This window comes from Conger conger, chromosome 6, assembly GCF_963514075.1.
Source record: "Conger conger chromosome 6, fConCon1.1, whole genome shotgun sequence".
NCBI lineage: Eukaryota > Metazoa > Chordata > Actinopteri > Anguilliformes > Congridae > Conger > Conger conger.
The window spans coordinates 24,417,696-24,431,026 of NC_083765.1; the positions used below are offsets into that span (position 1 = coordinate 24,417,696).

The following is a 13,331-nucleotide window of genomic DNA, read 5'->3' on the forward strand; positions in this document are numbered from 1 at the left end:
AAATGCACAGTCCCCAAATAAATCCACACAGCTAGCTGGAGCTCGCCAGCCAATCAGAACAGCGGTTCATTCATATCATTGAGCCTTAAAGACACAGCCACTAAAAAAGCCGGTTCTTGGCAAAAGCTCAAGAGAGGCACTGGACATGTAAAACTGGATAGAGATTGTTTATGCTGCTTAAAACCAGAACAGAAAACGTCTCCTTATGGATATCAGGATCTGAGATAAAACCCTGGAAAGGTGTACAACATGGACCCTTTAAAGAAAGAGGAATGCCAAGAACGGAACAACCCCAGCAGAAATACCAGGCTCCCAAGGTAACACTCTGGAGTGTAATGCATCCTGACACACAAAGCCTGGAAAGCGGATTGTTTCCTGTCCAGGGGTGGTGTACACTTCTGCGTACCAGATTCTCCCCACGTGTTTCAAATCACTTTCGGAAAGTGTTGCTTACTCCCTAAACATGACAAGCACTGAAGCTGACCTCACTCTGTCGTTTATTTTCTCATATACTGCACTGAAGCTGACCTCACTCTGTCGTTTATTTTCTCATATACTGCACTGAAGGAAGCAGTGGCAAAGGTACTGAACACAAATTCAAACCTTCAAATGATATGGTTCTAGCTGACATTTTGACAAAAATATGTTTAAAAATAAGTGTGAAATGTATTGTTTATTGGTAAATAAATTTAAAAAGCCATTTTCACTTTGGAAACTTTGAAGCTCACCATTTCAAAACCACTCAGAATGCAGATAGAACCTTCAACTTAAAAAATGCTATTTTCCCCATCACAAGATAAAGGCAAAACCATTTTCCCTATGTTAAACGGGCAGAGAACAGCATTTCATTTTCCCTATGTTAAAAGGACAGAGAACAGTATCTTCAGTAATACAGACAACTTACCGCACAAGCTGCTGGCAAATCTGACATCCTGGAAGGCATCTGAAAAAAAGAAACAACAAATAAATAATCTGAATTCATTTGTAAACTATATAAATCAGAGTAATGTATAATGTATATATTATTTAAAGGTCTACTTTTACTTTTGATGTTCCTTTTCACATGCCTCGACTGTTTTGCATACTCAAGAGGTTTACAAAAGCTGCAGTGTTTCTCTTGATCATGAACCATATAATTAAACATAAAACTGTAGTTCACCCAGTGAAGTAAAGCGATTATGAAAGATATCAATGTGAACACTGAAGAACATTTGCTCACTTTATTTGCTCTGCTCAATTTACCCTGTTGTTTACATAAAATTCTGAAGTGGCACACATTTTATTTTTAGAAGACGTGCATTTACTGAAAAGAAAAAGTTCCCCAAACTTCTTATGTCTACACATTTTCAACATTTTAAATGTAAACACTGCCATGTTTGATATATTTCACATGCCTTTTGATGTTACCAGGACATTTTGATGGCAGACTGCTCCACTAGAATATCATTGTTTAACCATTGTTGCTTCTTGCAAGCAAATCTCCACACCCCCAAGGCCAACCATATCCCACTGCATGCATCAGACCCAGGCCCACGTAAGACGTTATTGCTGTTCCTTTCATTTGAAAATGAGTCAACAGTTGTTTTCAGACTGAAGGTGGTACCTTTACCGAAAATACATTTTGTGATTTCTTTAATGACATTTTAAAAAGAGCCATTCTCAGACAATGACCAGCCCAAACCCAGTGCACCAGCTCCATATTTGATTTGTCTTGAATGACATCCAATTAGGGTCAATACCCCAGAAGTATACTGTATTCTAATGGACTAAAATATCTTTCACTTTCACTTTCAAAACATTATTTGAAAATGAACATATACAATATGTGCAGCCAAAATTCAATCTGTGCTACTACACAATGCCTTAAAAATGCAATAACAAGTGCACTAAATGGTTTTTACTCTAAAGTGATGCAATATTATGATCACGAATATTATTATCACGAAGGTTGAAAAAGTAGTGGGTGGGTTCCAGCTCTAAACAAACAGACCAACGAGCAAGTTTCACTGTGTGACAGTGAACTGATAAATTATTTAAGGCGTTCCAGCAGTAGTTGCAATTTAGAAAAGGCAGGTCAGTGTACCGTTTGACACTGATAGATTTGAGGAAGCATAGAGTAAACAGCCCATAAGACTTCTTAACTGGTATCCATAACCTTTAATTACAGAACACCACAATCACACAATTAAACACCCTGTGTTTATGTCAGTACATGGCATTATCATTTAATGATGTTGTTCCACCGCCCCCAGCCTCTGCCGGGTCATGACCTGCGCACATGTCAGATTCACCCGGTAGGATTACACATTTCTCCTGCAAATAAACCAAGAACTGGCTGGGAAAGACGGCTTTCCAGTGGCTGCCGGGGCTTAACTTTTAATGAACATGAAAAGGACACATGAACTCCTTATTTAATATGGCGGGGTAAGAAAGAGACGGCGTCGGCTTCTGCAAACACTGACTGCACCGGAGCAGGATTAGAGGTCAGGCCTAAATTACGTAAGAGAGATGGCTAAGAATAGCTTCCGCATATCATTATAATGCCGCTACACTCATGTGGGGTTTGTCAAGTGGCAAACATAGGGCCCCTTTCTTTGAATTTGAACCCGTGGCAGCAGCCTAGCTTCTGACCTCTACGTGTACAGGCCTATTAAAGCATTTCCCCAAACTTTTCCGGTACATACAGGAGCACTTCGTGGGTGGCTCGTGCGAACACCGTTGTTTCATTGGGATGAGTATGGAGGATGAACAGACACTGTAGCACACAGTGTGAACACTGTGCTGTACAATTCCAGTCCTAAGTGTCACACTAATGCCTCCACTAAATAACTGCCACACTGAAACCTGCTCAGCAGAAAGACCGAGACTAAATGAGGAGTTCTGGCTTTAGTGTAGCGGTACAATTGATATAATAAACAGAGGAAGACTAAGACTCACCCATTCAAACACTACATTTCAGTGCTGAGCCAATGTCATAGACTGACCACAGGCATTTAACCAACTTTCTGGAAACTCCACTTGAGAACCTTATTGTAGGTGTAGGAAAAATGCTTCATATGAGTGACAGTTCTGATTTACCCAAGAGCACTTAAACAGTCTTTAAATTCCCCTAATGCATGCATTTTACATTTCAAAAACATTGAAGTACTCTTGCTCAGCCCAGACTCCAGACAGACACAAACACATACCTGTGGGGATCTTTTGAAACTGGAAGTATGTACACACATTCCCTCTTGGTGAAAGTGCTTTCTATCCAGGATTTCTGGGACTGCGAAAAAAAAGAGACGTTCATTATTCACACTGCACCGAGTAATGGGTATGACTGTGCAAAATTAATATTAATACATTAATGAATCGAGAATAAAAGCACTTCCTAAGGCCCCTTTTTATAAATGACAGTTATCCACTTTTTTTAAACGCCTTGCTTAATTCTGTAGCAATGCCTGCATATATCTGCTATGATACAGAAAGGCTGACCCACAGCTGGTGCATTTTAACTTAACTAAAATGACAAGGATGACTCGGTGTGACCTGCTAGTCCTGGACTAATTTTAAAATCCTAAAGAAACAGGAGACAGTGTAACAAACAAAGACATGCAGAGAGAAAATCCTTAATGTTTACACCAGTAGGGAAAGAGAGGCAGCTCACACACAAGAGCAATGTGCTATAAATAAACAAAATGTTTTTTATAAATAATTTGATTCAAGTTACAGATGTTCTTCTCTTGCATCTTGCAGGGGTTCAGTAATGTTTGGGAGTAAAAAGAACTACAATCTGCATTGCTGAAAGTACCTAAAAATCCTCTCATCTGCAGTGCACAATGGACCAAGAGTGCAGTTCATCCAAGAGAATTATTAGTCACCGTGTAAAACTCATACAACACATTTGTCATGGTTGCTTTAAAAAGATTATTCACTGTGGCAAAATTAAATCATATATAATTTATACCTGTTAATTAGGGAAAAATAAAGTAATATAAAGGAAAGCGGTTTTTCTCCTTAAATCAGGGGTAATGTAAGAAAGCAAATTAAAAAACTTTCTGGTATGAGTGAATACAAGAATCACATTGTCACAAATTTACCCTAATCCTGTCATTATTCTGGAGTTCTCTCATCAAGTAAAGTTTTATAGTTTCGTACCTTACTTTCATAGATGCACTTTTATCACTTTGCCTTGTTATTTATTTTATCACTACCAGCATGTAAAGCATTAGGATACTGTAGGAAATGCACACATTAAATAAAGTTATTACCTTGTAGTGACCATCTTCATCGCTAAACAACAAGGCTGAGTAACGGAACATAAGAGACCTTCAGGCATCTCCTACACCATCCACCAGATTTCCTCACAACTGCACTGAGCACAGCTGCATCCGTCTCAGAGTGCAAAGCAGCAATCCCCAATCCCAATTCTCAACAATCTAGGAGTTACAGATAATTGTATGTTAAAAGATGAGCGGCTGCCACTGAAAAGTTTGGGTTTCTCCAGCAACATCTCTGCACTGCTAAATGTGTGAAGGTCTGGGGCTGACTCAATCTGCGCTTGATGAATGTTTCTGAGAGGCCAGCGAGACAAAGGGAGAATGAAGCAGGAAACAAAGAGGGGACAGCCAGGGGAGAGTGGTGATATATACCATAGATACAGCACGGGGTGGTGATATATACCATAGATACAGCACGGGGTGGTGATATATACCATAGATACCTCACAAAGGGCATGCTAGATCATTAGATCACCAAGCTAAACTCAACATGACAGGTACTGCGTTGTATTAGAACAAGTTCACACAAAGTTACAGTGACACGTTTCACTGTCATTTTGGGACAAACGCTTGAACCACATAAAAATTTGACAATTAATTCAAGTTTGGAAAATTTTAGTCTACATCAGTCTGAACAATTTTTCTTTTTAAAGCTGCCCCATCAAATCAGATCTACTTGTAATCAACAGTTACGGGAAAGAGAAGTCACAACTTTGCCTCCAACTGGCAAGTAACCAAGGTACCAGAAAATGTCAGGCGATAAAAATGCCAAGCCTAAAACCTCTTGCCAAAATACAGTACCTTTGTTACGCTGTAGCAGTACCTTTGTTACGCTGTAGCCTACCACAGTTTCTTGTTTTAGAATACAAATACACATTCTTCAAGTAGAATTCAACAGACTTCTTACAAATGCCTCACAGATTGTCTATTGTATGTGTGAGGGCATTAAAATCCATGTCTCTACTCATTCTGGATGAATGGCTAGCGTGACAAACCATACTTCTCAGCATGGACCTGATCCTGTCAAAGATTCTACAAAAAAATGAAATCATGAAAAACATACAGTGAATGCCATCCTGCATCAAATGATGTGCTGCCAGACAATTAAGACAATGTTGTTGCATGCCTTTATTTGGCAGAAAAACGGAGTGGGGGGGGGGAATCAAGGATGCTAAATGGTCAGGGGACCATTTTCTACATGTCATCAGTAACCACAACTTCCCTGGCACTGACATGGCCACAGCAGTCATTTGTATTAAACCACATTCCAGTCAGCATGAGCTACACGCACCATGCAGTACACAACCACAGTGGGCCACTTGAAGCTCTACTGTGGGTGTTTTTGGACCCATGTCACGAGAACAGGGCATCATCTCCATATAAACTCGCAGGAGCTAGACTGGCCATGGTGAAATCCAGGTGTCTGGAGCAGCTTTGGATGCAGGTATGTGGGCAGAGGACACAAAGCTTCCTCAGATATACACTCACTGAGCACTTTATTAGGAACATTTTTGCTTTATTACTCCTACATATTCATGCCATTAACTTATCAGCCAATTGTGTGGCAGCAGTGCAATGCATACAATCATGTAGATACGGGTCAGGAGCTATAGTTAAAGTTCACATCAACCATCAGAATGAGGAAGAAAATGTATCTAAGTGACTTTGAACATGGAATGATAGTTGGTGGCAGACAGGGTGTTTTCACTATGTCAGAAACTGCTGATCTCCTGGGATTTTCACACACACAAGTCTGTAGAGTTTGCAAAGAATGGTGCAAAAAAAAGAAAAAAAACCAGTGAGGAGCAGTTCTGCAGACTGGTCAAAGCTGACAGGAAGGTGACAGTAATGCAAATAACCACACATTACAACAGTGAGCAGAAGAGCATCTCTGAACACATCATAAGTCTAAGTAGACAGGCTGCAGCAGTACAAGTCAAATACCTAATAAAGTGCTCAATGAGTGTACAGTACCCTCAAAAAATTACCACCACTCTTGATCAGCAAAAAATGGCTGTTTAAACATAGGTGCTATATGACGGATCATGAATACAACCAACAGAGATTTTAACTTGCACTACAATCGATATCCTCATGGGCACTGGATTAGCACAATCGCCCAACTAATCACATTAGCCCGTAATTGTGAGCCTAATTACAGCCATTCCTTTTCCTAACACATGAAGAGTAAAAAAAAGAAACATGGACAGAATGTGAAAACAAGAAAAGGTATTTGAGCACCCGGTGCTGCCACACTGCACATGAATGCCATATTCTGCACAGTGCAGCGTGTGCATGCATGGACACATCCTATGGCAGCCTTATCAGATGCTCCACTTCCCCACCGCAGATCCATATAACACCAGATGGCACACGACCGTAAAGCCCAGCAACAGTCATGAACCTTTCCTCTGACCTTATGTTACTAGAACATGGATAATATCTGCTAGGCCAATTCACTCACCTCATTTTCACCAGAATCCCCATTATTTCAAATGTCTGGCTGGACAACACAGCTCTTCTTTGATATCCAAACCTCTATTTTACAAAGCCCAAGCAAAGTTAGCAGATGCCAATACCAGCAGACTTTGCATATAGATACAGCTCAGTGCAATTTTTCTCCCCTGATCAATTCAATTGTATTCATACTGAAAAAACCTAAGCCCAAGTAATTCTACAACATGTTTATACTATTGGTAGTTTAAATATCTATAGGCTTACTTCAGATAAGTGTATAGTTGCTCATCCATCTATGAACACTAAGGACATGAACTGCACCAATGTAAATACAAACAATTTATATGAGGAACCAGATTCACGCTGTCTTTCAGAAATCTGTGCTCTCAGCCTAATTACCTTACAGCCGTGTGATGTGTCACAAGACCAGTTGGATCTACAATCACCTTTCTCACTGTTCATAGTAACCATGTGAGAATGTGTATTTAAGATGTGTATTTAATAGCCAACTCTCAGCTGTCAGTAGTGTGAGCTACAACCACGTGCCTGCTATGCATGGACAGTGAGAAAATTGGATCTATAACACAGATCTGAAATGAAATGGCAACTCTCAGAATGGCATGCATTTTGTCTGTTGGACCCTGAACTTGAATTGAACATTAGTCTACATGCCCCACAGGCTTTGCATTCTGCATTAATGCACGTTTATTGTACAACACAAACGTACTGAGGAACCTCTAAAATGTATGCAGATAATTCAAATACACATGTCAGCAGAGGCATCACGATAGAGGTTAAAGATTCAGGTTTCAGTGTAGCGGCTTTATCAGAGATCCCAAAACCACAATGAAGAATGCATAGATGGTATAAATGCTTAAAATGAGAATCACTGACTAAATGTAAGAACTTTAATTGTGACTTTTTATGCTGATTATCTAATAATGCACAAGGAGCTGCAACTGTTTAAAACCGTTCTTGACATGGCATCTCAGCAAACCAATATGAAAACTGGCCATAGGCCAGAAGCAACCGGTCAGGCATTGTGCCAAGTCAGCAAGGTAACAATTCACTTCACAGGGTCACTGTCTAGCCACTCTACAAGTCTGTCTAGGAATTTACACTTAATTGCACTTAAAGTTTGTTTTTCCTCAAGAGCTAATGCTATTCACTATGAACCACAAATTAGCAGACAAAGTAGTTTCTTTTCTCCTTTACGTAAAAAACCCATCCAAGTTCGTTATTTGTTTATTTTAGTTATTCATTGAATTTTTTTCTCTTTTTTTCAATGAAGGATTGGGCATCTCCAAACCCAAGCAAATTTTTCTGATGTCCAATTCACAAACGATGCAGTTCTCCCCCGAAAACACGCAGTGCCAGCCAGCGCCTTTCTCTTACACCACAGCCACTAGGCACAGAGTGGGGGCGGAGGAGACCCAATCATACATGTGCAGAGACCAGATTAATGTCACTTAAGCAATGAGCAATGAACACTACTCTCCCTGCTGACAAAATCCCTCCCATATATCACACAGCCAGCTGTGCCCAGCCCTGCAGGGCCGCCGGATCCAGCCGGCTCTGGCACGGGCCAGACCCAACCTGAGAGCGTGGTGCTCTGCCGTGAGCCACAAGTGGTGCTTTTAGAGAGTGAGCTACCTGCCCCACAGCACTGTTTACTCATCTCACCTTTCCCATGCCAGTCTGAAGAAGTCCAACAGACTTGTAATTCATCCATGAATTCACTGAATTCATTCAATAAGGACCTGACGCACACTTTAATATCCTCTCCTGTATTTGTCCTTTTTCTCATTTTATTCTAAATCTGCCAGGAAGATTTGTGTTTCCCAAGAGCAAGTAGCAGGGTAGCCTACTTAGATGAAGGCAAAATAATGCCCAGAAAAACAATGCTTGCCAACAGGTGAAATACATGTTTTACTGAAATATAATTGACGGCACCAAATGCCAGAGTTCTATTAGCTTATCACCTAACACTACAGTCACAATAGAAGTTAGCAGACACAATTTTTAAGAGAAATTGTATCAAATTGGCTTAAGGAATTATGCAGATATAATGAAAATGTAGATTTATGTTTGTGGCTTAATTTCTCCATAAAGCAGAACAAAGGAATACACCCAACACAATTTGAGCAGCTTTCTAAAGATATCAAGTATCTACTTTCAAATAACCCTGAGAAGGCTACAGGAAAAGAGATGGTACTAGGTGAAACAACCACAGAACAGCAGCAAAAAAAAAAAAAGAAAGAAAGAAAAAAATGGTGACAATTCAAATCTCAATCTGGTTTGATAATTTTCTCATCAACTTCCAAAGTTTTTTTACTTTTTTTTAATGCTTGCCCTTCTCCCCAATTTCAAACAAATTTAGACACCGGCCCTAATTACTGAACCATCTAATATTGATCTGGGAGAGCGCCAAGAAGCACATGACTCCTCTGAAGCAGGCAATGCCAAAATCCACTTCTCATCACACAGAACCTACTAAATCACAGAGATGAACACTTCATGTGTAAGGTTATGAGGCGTCAGATCGACCGACCGGGGTCGATAATTAGGGATGGGACATGAATCGTGGTCTACAGAGCCCTCCATATAGATACAGCTCATTTGCAGCCTAACAGGCAGACTTAGGGCAACAAATGGGGGGTCACAGATGACACAACACAATGACGCAACATCATCCAAGCTGGCTGAAACCCTTCCATTAGTTACTTATTTATCCAAAGCGACTCACAGTTGATTAGACTAAGCTGGGGCCAATCCCCCCTGGAGAAATGTGGGGTTCAGGGCCTTGCGCAAGGGCCCAAAAGCTGCACTGACCTTATTCTGGCGACACCAGGGTTTGAACGAATGTTTCAAGTCCCAGTCAAGCACCTTATTCACTAGGCTATAGCACCTTAGTCACTAGGCTATAGGCTGACTGCGTGCTGGCATCCAATGATAAGGTCAGAACCAATTATACTTTGCCCTGCAGGGCACACAGCTGCAGTCAATCAATACCAGAGCATGGGGCCCAGACAGAGCCTTAACAGGATGAGCCCCCCAGCATCCCCTGATGCCTGGTTTTAGGGCCAGCCATTGGTGAAAATACTGTAATATCAACAGCCTCTTTCAAATCAAACTGTTCAATTTCTGCAGCTGACTGGTGATCAACAAGGAACCACAAATGAGCTCAGTTAAGAGCAGCAAGATTATCATCACCTGAAACTGCCAACATATCAATTGAGCCTTCACTCAAAACGTTTTAACATTTGGGCATATCATAAATATCACATGAAACACTGTATAATACATTACAATCAACAGAAGTTTTTTTTCTTTACATTGTGGCATTACTAACTCAGGGAGCCAGTAACAGATCTCGCACTCTGTTGACACAGCCTTGTTAGGAGGAGTCATTCATGGAAAAGTTCCACACAGGGCAGGCAACACGAGCCTCTGAGCAAGAGATAAGATCTGCGGCAGGATTTAAGCACTTAAAGGAGGCACCAAGAGTCCCAGTACTGCAACTGCAGCAAGATGCCCAAGGCGAGAACAGCCAGGAGAACACCCAGGAGAACACAGCAGGGTCCATTTTTTGGAGAGGTGTGGGGACAGGTCCCCTGGCTGCTCAAAAAGCATAATACTCTGGGATAAACAGCATGCAAAAATCAACAAGGCTGACATCCACTGTGAAACCATCCTCTGAAAGAAAATTAGGAACTATCACCTGCATATGGAGTTCAACCAGTTTATTCAAATAAGAGACACCAAATAGTTACTTATTCATAAGCCTGTTACTTAATGTTTTAAAAATGTGAAGTAAGACATGAATCAGATTTGACAGTAAATCATCCACCATCTGGTCATTTTATATAGAACCTGTGTTTTAAACAATGCACAAATGTATATCTAAAGTGGATATTGGATTCCCAACAAGCTCTTAACCAAGTAATCAAAAACACTAAATCCATATTGGACTGCACCACAATACATGCACAAAACCACTATTAAAGCCATGACTTTAACCATGTTACAGACCTCTCTGAAAACAGTTAAACATTAATCCCAATACCAAAATCATTAGGTCTGGTTTGTCACAACAGTTTGTTTAATTTACACCTAATTTTCACCCCTGAGAAAACACTTCTAGGGTAAATAATTAGCGAGTGACATACCATCAGCTTGTCAACAACCACACTGACCAATTATTTAACTATCATGAGAACACACAAAAACATAGCCAGCTATACCAGGCAATATTTGGAGAGCATGCAACTAGCCAAACCAGAAAATGGCTATCCTTACTGTGAATACGTGGAAATAAAATGTGCTTCTTTTTTCGCTATACTTGAAAGAGCAACACAGATATCAAAGGCCATTTAATGGATGTGTGTGCCTTTGTAACATATCTTCAGCCTACTTGATATCTATATTTCTTTAAGCTTGCTTTATATGAACTTGTAGTTATGAACTGCAAATGCAATAGAATCATTCTTTATTTGAAAAGAATTTTGCGGTGCAGCTGATATCACAGAGTAGCTAGTGAGCCTGGGTCACACATTGTAACTATACCCAACTACATTGCTAACCTCTGACCATAATGGATGCGACCCATCAAATCTAAAAGAACATGATTCTCGGTCCACAATCACCACACACAATATTTGGATACAAATGTAGAATATTGCATATCCACCTAGCCCCTTTCTTTTTCCCTATATTTTTTTAATACATTTTAATACATTTTTTTAATATATATATTTTTTAATTTATTTCCCCCACCCCTCACCCCCCCCCCCCTCCTTTTTTCAGTGACATGGTTGTACTTAAATCTTTACTTCTGTAGTTAAACAACCACAGTGTGAGCGTTAATTGTGTGTGTATAGAGTAGGGTAATGGTTCATGACTTCTGATACATTTCCAGAGAATCTTCTGGATTGTATACATTTAGGGCAACTTTTCACAAATAAACAAAATATTAAAAACTATATAAACTAATTTGACAGTGTGGCATTACTTTGTAGGCTATACCACTCAGTTATCAATTACATTTTAATAATGATCATTAATCTGATCCCAAGAGGAGGAGAGACGAGGAGAGAAATGTGCATCCTGATTATTACACAACAATACTGCACAAAGACAATATCAGCATAAATGCACAATGCAGCAATACACATAATTCATAAATCCTTAATCCGTTCTATGACTTCCCAAGCCATTAAAGCATAAAATACACAAAGGTATGAGAAACATTTTAACGTGGCTCGTTTAACAGAAGTGCGTGGTTAGGATAGCGGTTTATTTAATTACTGTGTTGTAATCCTGGCAGCACATTGTTGTAGTTTGAGGTAACGACAGTGTGGGGAGCGATTTCATTATCTGGTGCAGCAGTCGCTGGTAATGTGTGGTAATCCAATTTAGTTGAGGGATGTAGCTAGTGATTTGCATTACAATACGTAGTAAGACTGCGGTAATTTTAACTAGGTACAGGCGGTCTGCGTGGTATAATGTGGCAATATTCTTTGGACGCTGCATGCTGTCATTTGCACACTCTAGCTACGTAGTGGACCAATCAATTCGAATACCATTTTAACCACCTGGTTACGGTCACGCAGTCACCAGGCAGTAACGTAAAGTAAATTATGTAACAACGATTACATTCAGTGATCGCTAACCTACCAGTGGTCAGTAGCTAAAACTTCCAGGCAACTGAATTAGCATTTACTGACTTTTCCGAATAAATTAACAACATAATTCCATTAACGTCATAAAACATAATTCGTCGTTGCATATACATTTCTGGATATTGTTCTTATTGATCTACATGCAAAATATTGCAGTTTCTAATTCTAGCTACAATGAATAACTTCACTACACTAAATAGCATAATGCTAAACCTCCGCGTCATTCTGACGTCGACAGTTAGATACACGGGAGACACTGGAATATGAACTAGTCTAATGCATGGTACGTTTCCTAACGTTAGCTGGCTAGCAACCTGACCTCTTGGACCTGGCTGACCAGTCAAAAGATTTTAACTGCCTGTGTAGCTATTGTAGCTAGCTGGTTGTGTCTGCGCAAGCGCTAGCTAACTACAGACCAGACACACTGACAGCAGCTAGCAGTCCAATTATAAACGTTATTAATTAATCACGTTAACGAGTCACAGACAGACCCTAGGAAATTGCTAAAACTTCGTTAGGTAGACGGAGAGAATAGGTTATTATTGCCACTATGCTAATTAACAAAAGTCTAGCTACCAATCCAGATTGCTATTCTCACCGCCATCTAGCACAAATCCAGATAGCTAGGACACAAACTGCATATCTAACCATGTTAAATAACAAATATAGTTCCCCTAAACGTCTAACGTTAAATAAATCAACACAGGCAGCTCAAAGTAGCTGCACTCGCTTCCACCTCATGCTAACAAGGCATTGCCACAACTTCGTTATATTTTATTAGCTCTACCCATTGTAGCATGCTAGCCGGCTAGCTGCATGACACGACATTGTCATTGCGCGAGAGCACGCACGAGTTGGCAAGGCTTTACTGAACGGTCCTGAAAACCCCTTGCATTTAACCCTTTCTACCGTGTTTATTTCGCGTGTTAAC

General features: G+C 40.1%; 1 protein-coding gene across 1 annotated transcript in view; it reads right to left on the reverse strand.

The window, feature by feature from the left end:
* The window catches only part of LOC133130109 (transient receptor potential cation channel subfamily M member 7-like), a 44,395-nt gene that overhangs the window by 30,639 nt on the left and 425 nt on the right, over nucleotides 1–13,331 (reverse strand). The window contains exons 2-3 of the mRNA XM_061244373.1: nucleotides 3,189–3,268; nucleotides 905–943 (exon numbers count right to left, since the gene is read on the reverse strand). Of these exons, the coding sequence (XP_061100357.1) occupies nucleotides 905–943; nucleotides 3,189–3,268 (119 nt within the window). The remainder of the gene's footprint in view (nucleotides 1–904; nucleotides 944–3,188; nucleotides 3,269–13,331) is intronic.